At 44.1% G+C, this 18,200-nt stretch overlaps 1 protein-coding gene across 3 annotated transcripts in view; it reads left to right on the forward strand.

Moving 5' to 3' along the window:
* The window catches only part of RASGRP3 (RAS guanyl releasing protein 3), a 120,431-nt gene that overhangs the window by 14,752 nt on the left and 87,479 nt on the right, over positions 1 to 18,200 (forward strand). For 2 of the 3 annotated variants that reach the window (XM_075596624.1, XM_075596626.1), the window contains exons 2-3: positions 10,846 to 11,021; positions 13,905 to 14,007. In XM_075596624.1, coding sequence (XP_075452739.1) covers positions 10,952 to 11,021; positions 13,905 to 14,007 — 173 coding nt within the window. In that variant the 5' untranslated portion in view covers positions 10,846 to 10,951. The remainder of the gene's footprint in view (positions 1 to 10,845; positions 11,022 to 13,904; positions 14,008 to 18,200) is intronic. The other variant, XM_075596625.1, reaches the window with a different exon arrangement.

Raw genomic sequence — 18,200 nt, forward strand, 5'->3', positions numbered from 1 at the left:
TGTTTTTTTTCCCCCAGAAACTATATGCAGGAAGAGGACAACAATTATATCATTTTTGTTATGTTTGAGGTTATTATTGATTTGATTCTGATCAGGTCTGCAATCGTGAGGAATGTCTGCCATTTCCATTCAAAATTCATTCTGTGGTGTAAAATCCGTTGACGGATTGTTCCAATTTCAATCTGAACGGATTCATCCTAAACCACCATTGGATACAATCCAGATGGATTTTTAAGAATTCAATACATGGATACTGCAATCCGTTGGCGGATTGTTAAAAATCTGACCACGGGGCCGGATCACTGATCAAACCACCTTTGCCAAAGCAAAGAACTGATTAAACTGAGTCTCATAACCTTTTATACCTCCACTTTCGTGCCTTATATCTACCCTTCTGGATATGGGATAGCCAAGGATGAGAGGCCACTAAAGCTTCAGAAGAATGAAAGCCCACCCACGAGTAGCAAAAAGCAATTTGTGGTACGGTGCCGGGTTGGTCCGGGTCCGGCGACTGGATGGGGGGCGGGGGGCTATCATTCCCTCCCCCCCTGACCATTAATTCCTCCCCCTGCTTCCCTTTTCCCTACCCCTTTACCTTCCCCCCTCCAAACATAGACCGTCCCTACCCATCTTTCTCTTTTATTCTGTTACTTTCCTCTCTCTCCTCTTTGGCTGGCCATTTGAAACCCACGGTTTGGGGATTGTCAGTTTCTCAGTCTGAGTTGAGGAAATTGTTCCCAACCAATGTAGAAATCAGACGATAAGACAAAGATTTTTCTCAACCAGCCAATGTCTCTCTAAACTTTAAAAACGGATTGTATTAGGTATGGAACAATACCTGTAATGTTGTTTTATCTGATTTGTAACATCTATCTAATAAAAAATGTTTATATATAAAAAAAAAAAATAAAAAAAAAATCTGACCACGGATTATTAATCCGCCATGTGGATTGTCAGTGATATGAAAAAAAAAAACCCCCTGAGAAAAACGCTGATCGCGCATTTTGAGACTGATCCCTGGACCAAAGTAACCGGCCGATCTGAGGTGGATCCAAATTTGCAAAAAAAATGTGACCATCTCTACGCACAGGTTCTTTAAAGGATCATTTGCCCCTACAGAATATTTGTTCTTATCCGCCATTTTCTTTAACATGTAGAAGAAGCAGGTAGCAGCCCTGTTACATATATTTGAAAACAAAGCAACAGTCCTGGCTGCTCATTTTATTTATTTTCTGTACAAAAAAAAAAAAATCTTACTTGAAACAAGGCTCCCCCAAAGCTGATTGGTAGTCCCAAAGTCGGAGACACCCTAGTTCAGGATTTATTTTTAATTTTTTCCAGACCAATCACACATACACACACACACACACACACACACACACAATAATAATATGACAGTGGACCAAAAACATGGCAGCCAACATCACCAATAGAATTTTGCACTGCAGCTCTACTATTGGCCGTTGGAACGACCCCTGAACCTAGTGGCCATATTGTTTTGCCAGTTTGCCTATGGAAAGCCGGTCCACCCCGAACTCGCCTATATGATTGTTGCTATAATGGCAATAAGGCTATATATATATATTTATATTAATATATATTTATATATATATATATTTAAAAAAAGATCATCAGGCAGTCAGACAAACCCCAGAGCGACGTACGTTTCAGACCTCCAGGTCTTTTCTCAAGCTCTCTCTCTCTCTCTCTCTCTCTCTCTATATATATATATATATATAGAGAGAGAGAGAGAGAGAGAGAGAGAGCTTGAGAAAAGACCTGGAGGTCTGAAACGTACGTCGCTCTGGGGTTTGTCTGACTGCCTGATGATCTTTTTTTAAATTAAATGCATGTTTTTACATACGAGAGTGCTGCAGATTTTATATATGTATGTATATGTATAAAAAACAAAAAGAAACCAGGTATATTAAGAGTTTCAACAATTTTTAAAGGACTGGAACAATATAAAATGCGCACTCACAAACAAAGCTAGAACATCAGCATTTATGAGAATAATCTCAAACCCCAGCACTGCAGCACGGATCCACGGAGCTTCTGTTGCAATTAGGTGCCTCTCTCTCTCCACAAACGGGACTTGGAACCTCCTCTATCTCTCCGCAAACCGGATGTGGTAGGGATACCTGTTTACAATTAGTCATCAATTCTAAAATAATGTGCAATTTGTTGAACAACCTATAAAAGGTGTGTACTGACCAATGAGACCCCCCCCTGATGAAGTAATCTCTGCCGAGACGCTTAGGGTGTGTTGGAGTGGCAAGTGCAGTAGTTATTGATTTTATTGTGCAAAAGCTAAGAGGCTCTAGAACGGAAAATCCTTTACATCTGAGGGCAGCTAAAGCAGTGGATCCACACCGCAAGTCCTAATAGGTACCAAGTGGGGACAACCAGTGGTGAAGTGTCTGTAGCCGGAGGACCCGCAATCGAAGGGCGCACGGTGCACAGCTACCATATCCGGTTTGGCGGAGAAAGAGAGGAGGTTCCAAGTCCGGTTTATTGAGAGAGAGAGGAGGTTCCAAGTCTGGTTTGTGGAGAGAGAGAGGCACCTATTGCAACAGAAGCTCAGCTGGAAACGTGCTGCAGTGCTGGGGTTTGAGATTATTCTCATAAATGCTGATGTTCTAGCTATGTTTGTGAGTGCGCATTTTATATTGTTCCCATCCTATAAAAATTGTTGAAACTTTAATACAGTAGGAGTGCGCCCGTTGTTTTTTTTTTTTTTATATACATTTTCTTAAGGAATTGGTGATACCTGTATTCAGGCTGCAAAGACTCTGGAGGGCTGTGTACTGGGCTGTTTTTTTCTTATATTTTACATTGAACATTTTTTACACTTTTTTTTGGTTATTAATTTATTATTGTTTTCATTTATTGGTTTTATATTGTATTATTAGGTTGTTTGAATAAGTGTATTTTAGTAGTTCAGCACTCACTCCATTGTTATGTTGGTCAGTACAAGTCAATAATATTATTTAAACAAGCGATTCATCACAGTCATATAGGTCAAATTATTTTAGGATTTTAGTAGGCGGTACATCATTCCCTTTTTTTTGTTGTTGAGATATATAAAAAATAAACTAAGTCAACATGATGTTAGTTCTAAGGCTAAGGCCCCGCTTCATGCGCCCGCACGGCCTCCTTGCATGCCGGCGGCACGTGCAAGTCACTGCACCGCGATCTGCGGTCTGCAGGTAACTTTTTGCGGTGCGGGGGGGCGTGGCCAAAACGGGTCGGGGGGGCACATTCCGAACAGATTGACAGGGCTGATCACAATCACAGCAGGCTGCCTAATGAGTCCCACACAATTTTTCACCCCATATTTAATGGCCGGTCTCTTGGGGGAGAATCTTGATTAGTTGTAGGTCTCTTGTCTCGGTCAACCGTGCAAGATCCCTGCCAAGCCACCTCCCTCCCTCCATCAGCTACCCTCCTCATTGACTCCCTGCCACACCACGTGACGCGTCACCGCTCCAGATCACCAGAGCCTTGTAGCTCCGGCCAGCAGGCGCGTCACAGCACGTAGTGAGCCACGGAGGGAGGAGGCAGCGGGGACTACCAGACTGGAGGTAATGGGCTGGTGGCTAGCGCGCAAGCAGCCGTGCGCGCCGCCGACCACAGCGTGTCCTCAGTCTAAGTTGACAAGTTAACGACTACAACAGATCTGCAAATAAGCTCCTGAAAGGGGCATTGAAACCATTATTGATATTTTTTTTAATACATTCTCTGAGAATTATAATCTTGTATTGTCTCGGCCTAAATCCCTACATGTGTCCTGCCTACAATGACACCATTATCTCCTCACCACAACGAGGGCTATTTAGCTGTCTCCTACTTTAAAAAAAAACTACATTAGTGCAAAAACAAATACATTTTTTAACATAAATTTGAGCTGAACGATAGCATTCAAAGCTTTGGGGACCCCCCTAATTGCTGACATTTTATTTTTATTTTTTTGCTTTTGCTTACAAGGAAAAACTGTTACAGTATGTCATCTCACAATCATGTGTAGCCCTGTTTCCTTCTGAATACAGTATGCTACCAATGCTGTCTAATCTGTTGGCTCGCAGGGCCTAAGCCTCCGCCACGGAGAGCCTGGGGCGATAAGTATGTGTACAGATAATCACTTACCAAGTGCAGCGCCTCCACCTGTGATTGCTCCCAGCAGAGCGGGAGTGGTTCCTCACAGGACAATAATATAATACTACGCACACAGCATATAAAAGAAACAGTGACTTTACTTCTGGTAACCATAACCATGCATGTCATACATTAAGTGTCTCTCTTCTAGGAGACACAATAGCTAACGCGTCTCGCAGGACGCGACCCTTCACCGTGTGCCCACACCATGTCCAATTCCCCCACACCACAACCACACCCCCAAAGTAAGGTATGTGTGTGTGACTGCGCAGCCACTTATGTACTGATGTTATAGTTGGTGCACTTAAGGATGTTACCTGCCGAGCGCTCCTGCGCTCGGGCCTGCAAATAGACTTCGCAAAGGATCCGACAACGCAGATCTGCCTGAGGTACCGCCCGGGGCGATCCCACCCGGTTGGCTGCGGATGTGCTTGAAGAGGTGTGGTCCCAAACCTCTGGGATGGTGCCGCAACAGTCTCTGGGTCTTGACACTTCTCTTACTAATGTGACAGGTTCCTATTCTAGGGCCTGTCCCTGCATTAACTCTAACTGACTGTGACTCGGGGCGTATCTGGGCCTGGTGTATGTAGAGGCTACTTGCCTCTCTACACGCTGAGCTCCTACCTCTTCCCCTTCCCGGTCTTCTCTGACTAGCGTGCTCCCCTGCGCAACCTCCTACCACGCTCTTGTCGCCCTATTGGCTCCCTGGCTTCACCAGGTCTGACTGAGGCCTCTGGGACTTGTAGTCCCCTGCTCTATACCTTCCCCGATTGGTCCGTGGTTCGCGTGCTACCGCAACCCCTGGCTGCGCATGCGCGACCTCTCCTCTGTGCCCGTCGCTTACGGGGCTCACTGCGCAGGCGCGAATACAAAAATGGAGGCACCCTGAACACTCGGGCCTCCGCGGAGCCTCCGGTGCACCGGAGCGCTCCCTGCACTCACTGCAACCTTCCCTTACTCTCCCTCGGCAGCGGAGATGTGGGTGAAACTGGGGACCTGGCTACACATGTAACAGCTTTCTATTGGATGCAAGAATGAGGCTGACCCAAGTAGCCATATTGGATAAGAATCCTTTTAAGAGCATCTCAAAATTAAATGTCTCAGGAACTGGGAGATCAGTGTAGCCTTGAGTGCCACAGATCAGCTCTGGGTATCCTTTATGCAAATAAAGCACAGATTACTGCTTTAGCAACAATGTTATTTTTCTTTCTTTGATATAGTGAGATTTTTGGACCAACCTAGTCTAGTTTAACAGCTAAGGGCTGTTATATACAGCGTGCGGCCTTGCGTGCCTATGCAAACACGCGTGCACGTGCCGCATGCTTTACGTGAGTATACTGTGTTGAGTGTATACAGTGTTGAGTGTGTTTGTGTGTGTTTATGTGTATATGTATGTGTATGTAAATGGGTGTGTGTGTGTTTATGTGTAATTTATTATTTATTAAAAAAAAAAACATTAGTAAAAAGAAAAAATGTATTAGACTTGTGCAGACACACAAATACATAAACACACATACACACACATACACACACATATACATACATACACATGCATACATACACACACACATACATTTGAGCGCAGGCAGCGGCACGAAAAGATGATTTTCCTCATCTTCGCCGCTGACTGTCGGCTCCCCTCTCCCTGCCGTGCGCGCGCGGCCCTTGTATAGAAAGGCTGACTAACGTCAGCCAACTAAAAATCCGCGCGCGCGCGCATGGCGTAGCACGCACCCGGCACTATAGAACGTGCCTAAGAAGCTTTTATGAATAACCACATTGGTTAAAAACACTTAATTATGCACACCTTTATTTTGTCATGCTTTGCTATTACAACTTCCTGATTTAGAAAAACTACACACCTGGCCCCTTCATGTGTGCGCACCTGAGAAAAGAAATGAAACATATTTCAAAAGCCTCAAGCTGGGATAATACTTATCTAAAAATAAATCTAATCTGCATAATGCTACAAAGACAGGAAATCACTAACTTGGAAGTACTTCTAGTAAGAACAAAAACAAAAACCACACAACAACTTACGTATTTCACACAGAAAGACTTGGGCAACTAGCCAAATCCTTTTTAGTGACATAAGCCAAACTAAAGTAAGTGCACTGTGTACTGTGATTGAATGCTGAGTGCATTACAGTGTTAAACAAGGGATATATTTTTCAAAGGTACATGATGTAAGGGACAGCAAACAGGCAATTTACACAATGAACTCTGAAAATAAAAGCAATGTGAGCCTGAATTTATGTCAATCTAAAAGGTATATATTCATATTCTTATACTTCATATTTTAGAATAAAATTATTTCTAGACACAATGTTTATTGACCTGCAGTCAATACATATTGTGTGTAGAAATTATGCTAAGACACCAGCTACAGTATGTTTACAAGGTTAGTGTTAAAATGATTGTTAAACTATTTATTGTCATCTTTATGTTTTGTCAATAATGGGCAGTTTGTACACATTGGGGGCTATTCATTAGGCTGCGGCCACGCTGCCGCGACCCGCGCTCTTGCTTGGCGCGCTCACTGTAATGTTATCAAATGAGCATGGCCATGCTGACGCTTCGCGTGCGCACATACACTCAACAATGCTCAGCGCCTGGGGAGACATGGAAAAGTGATTTCCAAGCGTTCAGACGGGTCACATGACTCTTCTGCAACGAATCAGCACCAGACAATGCACTACTTACCAGAGAAGATAAAAACAGAATATTATTTCCAGTTCTGAAGATTTGAGAAATAAAGTGTAGTACACCAATCCGATAGATGTGATACATTTTATTTTATGTTGATATTGTTGCCTGTCTACTTGGACTTTATTGTTATTGCTATATATTTATTTATTTATATACTTATAGCCGGGACCCCGTTTTCCCCCCAATTGGTTGTGGGGGTGGGGGAGGTGCACCTAGGGAACGCTCCAATAATGGAGGTTCCGCGCAAGAGGGAGCCGCCATGTTAGGTTGGCGCCAGCGCAGAATTGGTCTGGCCAGAGGTTGCGCATGCGCAGGGCAGGGACAAAAGCCCGCGAAGGAGGAGAGCTAGGGGAGGAGGGGAGTTAGGGGACTAAGGGTCCCAGCAGCCCCCGCGTTTCCCCCGTGACGTGCCAGAACCAATCAGGTACGAGAGGAGGGAGGAAAAGGAAGTGGAGGGGCGCACGAGTGGTCAGAGCTAGCTGTCGGAGGAAGGAGAAGGCGCTCCGGTGTAGGGAGGCTGCCGCCCCTACTTAGGACGCATGCCCCAGGCCCAGTTAGACCCTGAGCCCCAGTAGCGTGCAGCGGAGCTTGGGACTGGCCATAGTCAGGTTCCGGATCCCCTTACTGTGCTATGAGTCATACCAGGACAGTTCTAAATCCGTGGGGTTGCAGAACCGGGTACAGGAGTGCCCGGCAGGTAAAACGTCAAGTGCACCAACGGTACCATTCTCACTCCGGGACACGGTGGCTGCGCAGTCACACACTTATACACCCACTGACTCACTTGAAAGGGGGGGTGGGGAACGTACTCCAAGAGGGAGCTGGACACGGGTGGGATCACCCGGTGGAGGGAGAGGGAGAGTGAGTGTTCAAGGACGCTGGTAGTAGTGTCTCCTTTAGAGAGGGGCACCTGTGATTACGTTGCTGGTTGCTATAAGTAAAACATATTGGTTACGGTATTGCTGTGCGTGTGTGTGTTCATGTACATAAGTTCCTGCGAAGACTCACTTCCCCTAGGGCAGAAGCTATCGCAGGTGGAGGCGCTGCACCAAGGCATAAGTATTGTGAGCACCCCAGGCTCTCCGTGGCAGAGGCTTAGGCCCTGTGAGCCTACAGGTTATATTGCACATGGTAGTGGTCTGTGTTCGATAGGAAGCAGGGCTACATACTTATTGCCACTCACACACCATATCCAGCCAAATGACATGCCGCCTCCCTTAAACGCCATGGCCCCGCTCGCGCTCGCAAATTGCAGGACAGCCTAGCACTCATGCTTTGAGAGTTTGTGACGTCACCGCTCTCAAGCATGAGCGTGCGTCGCAGCAGCGTGGCCACAGCCATAAGCTCATTGGAGTCAATTGGATTTTCAGTGCGATTAGTGACCCAATTGGGACTAGTTTAATGACTAACCGTCATGTCATTCAGTCTGTTACTCTGATTCTCATAATCTAATACAGGGGTGCGCAAACTTTTTGAGCTGCGCCCCCCTGCCCGGGAGCCGCAGTGTTAGGGCCCCACCCGCCCCCTCTCCCAATGACTGGGCATCAAATGATGTCGCGAGACATGTGACATCACGTCACGTTACCCCACAGCGTAATTTGACGTAGCGTTGCCATGGCAACGCGTCGCCGAAGACTCACAGAGAGCAGGTAAGTGAGTTACAGAGGCCTCACCCCTCCACTGGCATTTAATTTAAATGCCGTGGGGAAGAGCACGGGGCTTCTGTAACCGCCCGCGCCCTCCCCCCCCCTACAAATTCTCCGGCCCCCCTGGGGGACGCGCCCCCCAGTTTGCGCACCGCTGGTCCAATAGAAACTTCTGCCATTGAAAAGGCATCATTGTAAGCATTCCTGCAATGACATTGTTGTAAGCAGGCCTAGCTAAAGAATCTCAATGGTTCCAACTGTTGCATTATTTTGAAAAGAGATTCTCTCCATTCAAATTAATTAAACTATTCTCCAGGATGGAGAATACAAATTCATAGCATATTGAATATTTTGATTTAGTGAGATATATCAAGCCACCAACATAGTGCATGCATTTTGACATTCAGCTAAACATTTTTTTTTCTTGCGTGTGCATCATGTTTAAGAAGCTTGTCAAAAGTCTTGCATATGTTGGAGATATTTAACCAGAAAGGTATATACCAAATTTGTGTTGGTGAATTTTTTTCAGGTATGGGAGCAAATAAAGAAAAAAATGACAGGTGCATAGAATAATACAGTGTCCTATAACTCTTACCATTCACACTTCAAATCACATAGCGTTTCGTTATTGCAATGTATCCCAGTTCTTTGCACCTATTTTGCCCAACGTGCATAAGTAAGCAGTATAATAGGGGAGACATTAGGGGAAGAGTTAGATGACACACATTTTACAATATGATGCTAAATTTCTCCCTTTTTGTCGATTAAAAAGTCTCAAAAGCTTGAGCTCGCCAACTATAAGATAAAGGCAGCAGCACTCCAAAATAAGTTGAACAAATAAGTAGTCTGTTACTCATATTGTCCAGTCAACATTTCTACCCACACTCAAGGGTTTTTATTGTGCGTCGAAACGTTGGCTGTACAATACGAGTAAATAACCTATTGCTTCGTTCAACCTATTTTGGAGTGCTGCTGCCTTTATCTTTTATTTGAATACTTCATACAGGGAATTGGACAATCCCCTTGCAGTACAAGAACCCATATCTACGTGCTCTATATACAACATATTTCTCCAATTTCACTCTTTGAGTATCAAAAATATATCTTTCAAGTTTGAGAAGGCACAAATCTCGCTGACCCACATTGATCTGTTTCAATGATAAGAAATTTAATTAGTAAGTGTTTACATATAATGTGGGTACAAGCACATTAACATCAGTTGGCATAGATGTGAAATATGCGTGTAAGGGGATATGCATGTGTTGACACGTACAAGGTTGTATAAATGCACTTAAATTAAGCTTGTAAAAAAAACTAAACGATATGTATTGCTTTTCTTGGAAGAAAAACGTAGCAAGAACATTGTGTTCTGTACATTATGTTTCATGCAGAGCACTTTTTCTTCCCAAATACAAATTTTGCTAATTTATAAAAATGAAAAAAAAAATGATGTTGTAACAAAATAAATGCTTCTTCTGTTCAGGCCTTCTTCATTTAATGAATGACATGTTTCAGTAAATCACTGTATGTAATCTTACAGAGTAACTATTATTTATTATTATCAAAGAAGCTTGAAATGTTTTATTTTGTGTTGACAAATTAAAGTACAGTAGTTGGAAATAATATATTTTTTAATTCATAATACAAGCAGAATTTTGTTTGAGTAATTGAAAGTAACACAAGTGGCATGACATACTAACTATGTTCTTATGCAATGGCTCTTTCTAATTTAAAGGGGTAGTTACTCCTAAGCAGAGCATGGAACTGGGTGATCCCGAAGCCAAATGCTACTATTTTCAGCTCCGGAACCCTTTTGTTCCAGAGTTACTTACCAATGAAGTTACCAGTTTAAATCTCCCTCAGGGGAAACAAAATGGCTGCCAATTCATGGGCCAATAAAAAGCTGCAACATCTCGGTTGTGGCTTCCTATTAGATGACCATTTAAAATCAGGAAGTAATACTGGTAACTTCAGCAGTACGGTAAGTATCTTGGGTGCCGTCCATGGGTTCCCGGAACTGAAAATGGTGTGGTTGAGCTCTGGAAGACACTCTGGTTCCAATCCTGTAAAAAAAATTGCCTGTTTAGGATGGATTACTCCTTTTAACGAAATAATCTATTGTATTGTTGGCCCCCTTGGCATTTCTATTTTTTGTTGTTGTTGTTGCAATTTTAGCTTTGTATCGATGCGTTTCATGGTGCCAAGGGGTGAAGTGCTTTAACAGCAGATTTAAATAACACTTCCGTTAGCAGATTTCTTCACCCCTCTTCTACAAATATCACAAAACATTGGTTTTCACAGATTCTCAGTCATATCCCTTTTCTTTTTTTAACAGTATCTCTGAGGCTTGAATAAAACACCTTGTAGAAGTTGACAACTCCATCTCGAATATGGTATTGTGGACTACTGTACCAATTGGAATCTTTGATGACTGAACGACAATGGGATCCACTACACTTAGAAAGGCAGCTACACTGGATGAACTTTTGTACACATGCATTGAGATGTTTGGTATGTTTGTCATGAATACATAGTATAGTCAGTCTGATGACAATTAGCAAATACAAATGATATGGTGTTATTGTAAAAAATTGAAACAATTACATGGGGGTGTCACAGAAATATTGAAAGAAAAAGGGATAGAAATTGTGGCCACTTAGGCCCAGATTCACAGAGGTCAAGTATTGACTTGACAAGGTGTGAAGCCTAAGTTAACGCCTCGTTAGGTGTTGACGTGTATCTTCAAAGCTGCATAACACAGTGTTAGTACTGTTTTTGGCCGGAAAGCATTGCATTAACTAAAATGGCCGTTAGTGATAGTGATGTGGCAAAAAGGTGTACCCCTTTAACAACAAGTAACCACAGAGGACCGTTATCTTTAATGCAGGGATTTAACGAGATACTAGTTAAGTTATAGCTCCCATTCAGAATCTGAAATATGGGTTTTGCTATAGACGAGAAGTAATTGCCATCATTTGGATATACTTTGACTTGTAGGGAATTTGTCCTAAAAAGTTAGTTTTGCCAGACTAAAAAAAAAGCCTTGCACTTACTTCCATCCAGACCATAAAATATAGGTTTAGGAGGAGGGTGAAAAAGAGAGGAGTTTTCATTTACTACATCCTCCATAGATAACATTATGTAACGTGTAGAGACACAGGTGCACAAAAAGGAGCACACCTAAAATACTTGGGAAATATGCCAATTTTGATATTTAAATGATTAATGTTAACATATTTGCTAGGCATCTTAGATTTGTTCCTTTTGTGTGTTCTCTCTCTCTTTCTTTCTCTCTCTCTCCCTTTCTTTACCATTCCCTCTCTCTTGCTCCCTCTCTTTCTTTCCACCCTCTCTCTCCTCCTTTTCTCTCACCTTCTCGCTCCCCCCCTTTTTTTCTTTCTGACTCCCTCTATCTCCATCTCCTCCTTTTCTCTTTCTGCCTCCCCCCCTCTCTCTCTCTCTTTCTCTTTTTTCTTTCTCTCTCTCTCTCTCCTCCTCCTTTTCTCTCACCTTCTCGCTCCTCCCCTTTTTCCTTTCTGCCTCCTCTATCTCTATCTCCTCCTTTTCTTTTCTGCCTCCCTCTCTCCCTCTCCTCCTTTTCTCTCACCTTCTCGCTCCCCCCCTTTTTTCTTTCTGACTCCCTCTATCTCCATCTCCTCCTTTTCTCTTTCTGCCTCCCCCCTCTCTCTCTCTCTCTCTCTCTTTCTCTCTCTCTCTCTCTCTCTCTCTCTCTCTCTCTCTCTCTCTCTCTCTCTCTCTCTCTCTCTCTCTCTCTCTCTCTCTCTCTCTCTCTCTCTCTCCTCCTTTTCTCTCACCTTCTCGCTCCTCCCCTTTTTCCTTTCTGCCTCCTCTATCTCCTCCTTTTCTTTTGTGCCTCCCTCTCTCCCTCTCCTCCTTTTCGCTCACCTTCTCGCTCCTCCCCTTTTTTCTTTCTTCCTCCCTCTCTCTATCTACTTGGGACTCCATTAAAATAGGTCTCTTTCCCCCTCTCTCTATCTAACTACCTCACTCTCCATTCTTCCTCTCTCTACAACATATTTTATGGACTGGATGGTAGTAACGTCACATTTGGATAAGACATACTTAATGCGAGCCATGTTATTTGAAGCTAACGCAAGGCACTGCTAACTTAACAAGCCATACTAATAAGAGACAACGGCCGTTGTTTTTGCATATAATTAACTTGCCCGTTAATGCTTTTGGTAATTGTCTGTTATTAACACTGAGTTAACAGACCTTTGCGGATCTCGCCCCTAGTATTCTCAGATGCAGAAAAACCCACCAAGAAATTATTTATTTATTTTATTTATTTATTTATAAAATGTTTTACCAGGAAGTAATACATTGAGAGTTACCTCTCGTTTTCAAGTATGTCCTGGGCATAGAGTTAAGACAAATAATACATGGTTACAAATATAGTTACAGTACATAAATGAACAGGGGTATACATTATATACAAGACATTGCATGTACAGTTAAAGAAAATATATATTATAGGCTTATAAAACAGTTACAGACCAGATTAAAATGTGAATTACACTTGGTCTCTGTTTTTCCACATTTTGGATATTGTAAGCAGTTTTTTTTAATTGTATTAACCCTACCATTTTAGCTGGGTAACTTTTTAATTTATCTACTTTCTGTTCCTTTAAGAAGTGCTTCTTCACATTTCCCTATGATAGCACCTTCAATGCATGATATCTCTCTCTCTCTCTCTCTCTCTCTCTCTCTCTCTCTCTCTCTCTCTCTCTCTCTCTCTCTCTCTCTCTCTCTCTCTCTCTCTCTCTCTCTCTCTCTCTCTCTCTCTCTCTCTCTCTCTCTCTCTCTCTCTCTCTCTCTCTCTCTCTCTCTCTCTCTCTCTCTCTCTCTCTCTCTCTCTCTCTCTCTCTCTCTCTCTCTCGTCATTTTTTAAACGTTCCCTTCCCTGGTTCTATGTGAGATCCAATACTAAAGATTGATGTAATCATGATGTCAATGGCATCACTGTGGATTTGACTAAAATAACATGTAGTTGGCACATAAGAAAAGCAAATGACAAAATAGCAGTGAGATAAAAAAAAGCTTTTCAATCAGTATTAATTGGGAACTGTGACTCACACTCACATCTCAACTACGATACCTAAAGATGAACAGGTTAAATATCAATAAGCTTTATACCATTTTTTTCCTACCGCGACATTCCTCTGGTGGGTGTTTGGGGGGATTTAGCCTCTTTTCTGCCTTACCTTTCATGATCCTCGTTTTCGCTAATATAAAGTAACCACTGAAAGCAAAATCTTTATTAAAGTATCCTTAACTGAAATCTCCAAAATTATAACATTGTCCAATTAATTATGCCAAACATGTATCATGCGCCATAGAAATCTTCATTTTGTCCTCTTTTTTTGTTGACAGATGAGAAAAGTGATATCAACACCACCCAATTGCCAAGAACTGTCTTGTTAATGCACCGGTGGTATTTGTCTTCTACTGAGCTTGCAGGAAAACTTCTTTCAATATATCCTTTTGATTTGCTGTGGTATGAAATGAGAAGGCACATGTGAAGCTTTTTAGTTACCAGTAAAATGTAATTACACCCACTGGTAGCTTTGGTTATTAAGGCACAGGTTTCAGTCTTCACTTTCATGTTTATATTATACAGCAATGACAACTAATGTGGCACTGGACATAGAATATTGCAGGCATATTGCATCGTTACTCCTAAGGCCGAGCTCATGGTGGCGGTGTCGCTACGTGTGCACGCTTGCGTCCGCGCGCACTTCCGGGACTTTTACCTGACTCCCTATGGTAGTTCCTCAAGTGTCCGTGGCACTGCGCGCGTGGCCTAAGAGTTTACAATCTGGTTTTAGCGCTCAAGATACAGGGAGATAAAATTAGCTGACACTGCAGGAGCTTTGAGTTGGGTTCACCTGCTTTAAACACAGTGTTCATAACACTAAGGACTAGATTCACTATACAGTAGGTTGATAAATGAAACAATTGGCGTTATCTGTATGTAACACCAACTTTTTTTCAAATCAATTCACTAAAGCCAGAGGTGCAGCAGTGATAAGACTAATTTATGTGATAGTTTTAATGCACTGTATGCACATGAGCATGCAAGTGAGTAATGAATTTATTCACATGCTATCCACTAAAGTACGATACCTGGCGATATAGGGCTACTGCTAAACATAGGGCGACCAGATTTACAAAAGTAAAAACCGGGACACATTAAAAAAATATTTATAAAACAATTGACATCACCAACTGCACCCCTTCTCCTTTATGTCTCTCTGCCCCGCTCTGTCCCCCTTCTCACACACACACACACACACACACACACACACACACACACACACACACACACACACACACACACACACACACACACACACACACACACACACACACACACACACACACACACACACACACACACACACATATCCCATTCTCTCTCTCCCCCCATCCCTCCATTCTCTCTCCCCTCATCCTCTCTCTCTCCCTCTCCATTATCATCACCCCCATCCCTCCACTCTCTTTCCCCCCATCCCTCCATTCTCGTTCTCCCCCATCCCTCAATTCTCATTCTGCCCCATCCCTCCATTCTTGTTCTCCCCCCATCCCTCCATTCTCATTCTCCCCCATCCCTCTTTCTCATTCTCCCCCATTCCCTGCATTCTCGTTCTCCCCCCCCCCCCCCATTCTCTACATTCTCGTTCCAACCTTCCCATTCTGTCTCTCTCCCCATTCTCTGTCTCTCTCTTCCCCATTCTCTGTGTCTCTCTCTGTATCCATGCTGTGTCTGTCTCTCTCCAAAAGCCATGCTGTCTCTCTCCCCATAGCATGCTATGTCTGTCTCTCTCCCATGCCATGCTGTGTCTCTCTCCCATGTCATGCCATGCTGTGTCTGTCTCTCTCCCCATGTCATGCTGTCTCTCTCCCCATGCCATGCTGTCTCTCTCCCCATGCAATGCTGTGTCGGTGTCTCTCTCCATATGTCATGCCATGCTGTGTCTGTCTCTCTCCAAATGCCATGCTTTCTCTCTCCCCATACCATGCTATGTCTGTCTCTCTCTCCATGCCATACTGTGTCTCTCTCCCATGTCATGCCATGCTGTGTCTGTCTCTCTCCCCATGCCATGCTGTCTCTCTCCCCATGCCATGCTGTGTCTGTGTCTCTCTCCATATGCCATGCTGTGTCTCTCCCCATGCCATGCTGTCTCTCTCCCCATGCCATGCTGTCTGTGTCTCTCTCCCCATGCCATGCTGTGTCTGTGTCTCTCTCCCCATGCCATGCTGTGTCTCTCTCCCCATGCCATGCCATGCTGTGTCTCTCTCCCCATGCCATGCTGTCTCTCTCCCCATGCCATGCTGTGTCTCTCTCCCCATGCCAAGCTGTGTCTTTCTCCCCATGCCATGCCATGCTGTGTCTGTGTCTCTCTCCCCATGGGGGGGGGGGGGGGGGAGTGGTGTGTGGTGTCCATTCTTCACCCTACCTTTCACTGTGAAGCAAAACAAGAAAAAACACAAAAGCGCACCAAGATGAGAGATAGATATTGTATTAGCAACAAATAATAAAATTAGTAACTTACATATAAAATTTCTTTAATAATCCCCGATCTGGTGTCTATCACAGGAGTAGGGCATCACATAGGAAGTATGAAGGGTAATCTCAGTTCTAAGAGATCAGACCCGCGCGCAGTCGACTGTTGTGGCTGGCGGTTTTATTACCCACCATCAGTACACACTCAAGTGTACCGTTCCTGCTTTTTTCCGATCGTTTTTATGCTATCAAAAACGGACAGGCATCCTAAGGACACCTATTGAAGGCCCCGGTTCCTGCACATGTGTGCTACACTCTGCACCACGCTACCACACGTGGAGGACAGGAGAGTGAACAGAGACAGCCCCAGCGCGCGGGTCTGATCTCTTAGAACTGAGATTACCCTTCATACTTCCTATGTGATGCCCTACTCCTGTGATAGACACCAGATCGGGGATTATTAAAGAAATTTTATATGTAAGTTACTAATTTTATTATTTGTTGCTAATACAATATCTATCTCTCATCTTGGTGCGCTTTTGTGTTTTTTCTTGTTTTGCTGATATTGGTATCACCATCGGGGTTCCGGTGGAGACCACACTTGGAGGTGGGGGAGACACCTCATAAACACAGAAGCAGCAAGAGAACTGAGAGGGACCAACACTCCAAGCTTAAAGAGCCAGAGTGCGGACTGAACTTTTCAATACTTTCACTGTGAAGCATGGGTGTGGGAAGAGCCATCTTGAGCCCTGGCAGCAGACACTGACACTGCTGGGGCTCAGCGCTCTCCTGCTGCTCTCCTCCCTGCATTCTTGCTCTCTGCTGCCCCCCCCCTCTCTGAAGGCCAAAACCGGGACAGTGACAAAAAACTGGGACATTTTACAGAATGTAGGGCAGCCGGGACAGGCCTTAAAAAACCGGGACATTTGGTCACCCTAGCTAAACACTATCACAAATGTTTATCACCCCACCCCCGGCTGGCGTTAGGCCCCATTTTTGCCTATGTGTATAATGAGCACTATATGCATATGCAAGCTGTCCAAAACTCAATCTGGAGGAGGTGATTAGACTTTTATCAACCTTTTAAAATTCTTATCTCCTATTAGCCAGCTAGACATGGGCAATGCATGATTAGCTGGCCACTAAGTGCCCCTAAGTGGTTAATGAAAAGGGAAATCACTTACCCCATCATCCTTTATCTTCTGGGGGGGGGGCAATGACCCAGTAGATCTAATCTAATTAAATAATCCAAGTGGCCCATGCACAATCATAAAAAAGCCCTTGCAAAAAAATGATTATGTTAAAAATGATCTGGTCTTCAACACTTCATGGACCAACAAATGGAACAAAATGGGGAAAAATTGATGCCATAAATAAAACCTGCAGCCTCAAATCAGGTCTAATCCAGAATCAATGTCCCTCAACGACCGATCCTCAAAGTTGATTAAGCCTTTGATCCTCTATTTCCTGCATTATTTGGTTATGGTTATTTTTATATTTATTATGGTTATTTGGTCCAGGGGGTCATTGACTCTGAAGATCATAGACTACTTCACTGTGGATGTGGTAAGTGGTCTTTTTCATTAATCCATTGAGGGTCAATGAGGCTACTATCTAGACCGGTGGTGCGCAAACTAGGCGGGGGGGCGCGAGATTTTTTTTGGGGGGCCCCGGGCAGTTGCAGAGTTCCTGCCCTCTCCCCCAGGCTTTTAAATTAAATGCCGGGGGACCGCGCAAGGCCTCTGCAACCTCTACTTACAGAGGTTCAGCCGGCTCCAGGACGCGTTACCATACCATTGCGTTACCATGTAACGTCACAGTTGCCATGGTAACATGACGTCAAATGACGCCGCGGGTCACGTGACTTCAGACGACTCTGCGGCGTCATTTGACGCCACGCGAGGTAATGATGGGGTGCACCAATGAGGACAGCAGGCACGAGGTGGCACAGCAAAAAAAGTTTGCGCCCCCCTGATCTAGACTATCATTCAGAGCAGGAGTGCACAAAATTTCCCCCCTGCGCCATCTTGCCTGCTCTCCTCCCCAGCTCACACCCCTTTCCCCATCCCCGCTCGGCTCCCGCGTCATTGCAACGAGATGACACGTGACCCAGCGACGTGATGTGACGCCAGGTTACTATGGAGGGCCCAGGTAGCCTGACG

This window comes from Ascaphus truei, chromosome 4 (genome assembly GCF_040206685.1).
Source record: "Ascaphus truei isolate aAscTru1 chromosome 4, aAscTru1.hap1, whole genome shotgun sequence".
NCBI classification, from domain to species: Eukaryota; Metazoa; Chordata; class Amphibia; order Anura; family Ascaphidae; genus Ascaphus; species Ascaphus truei.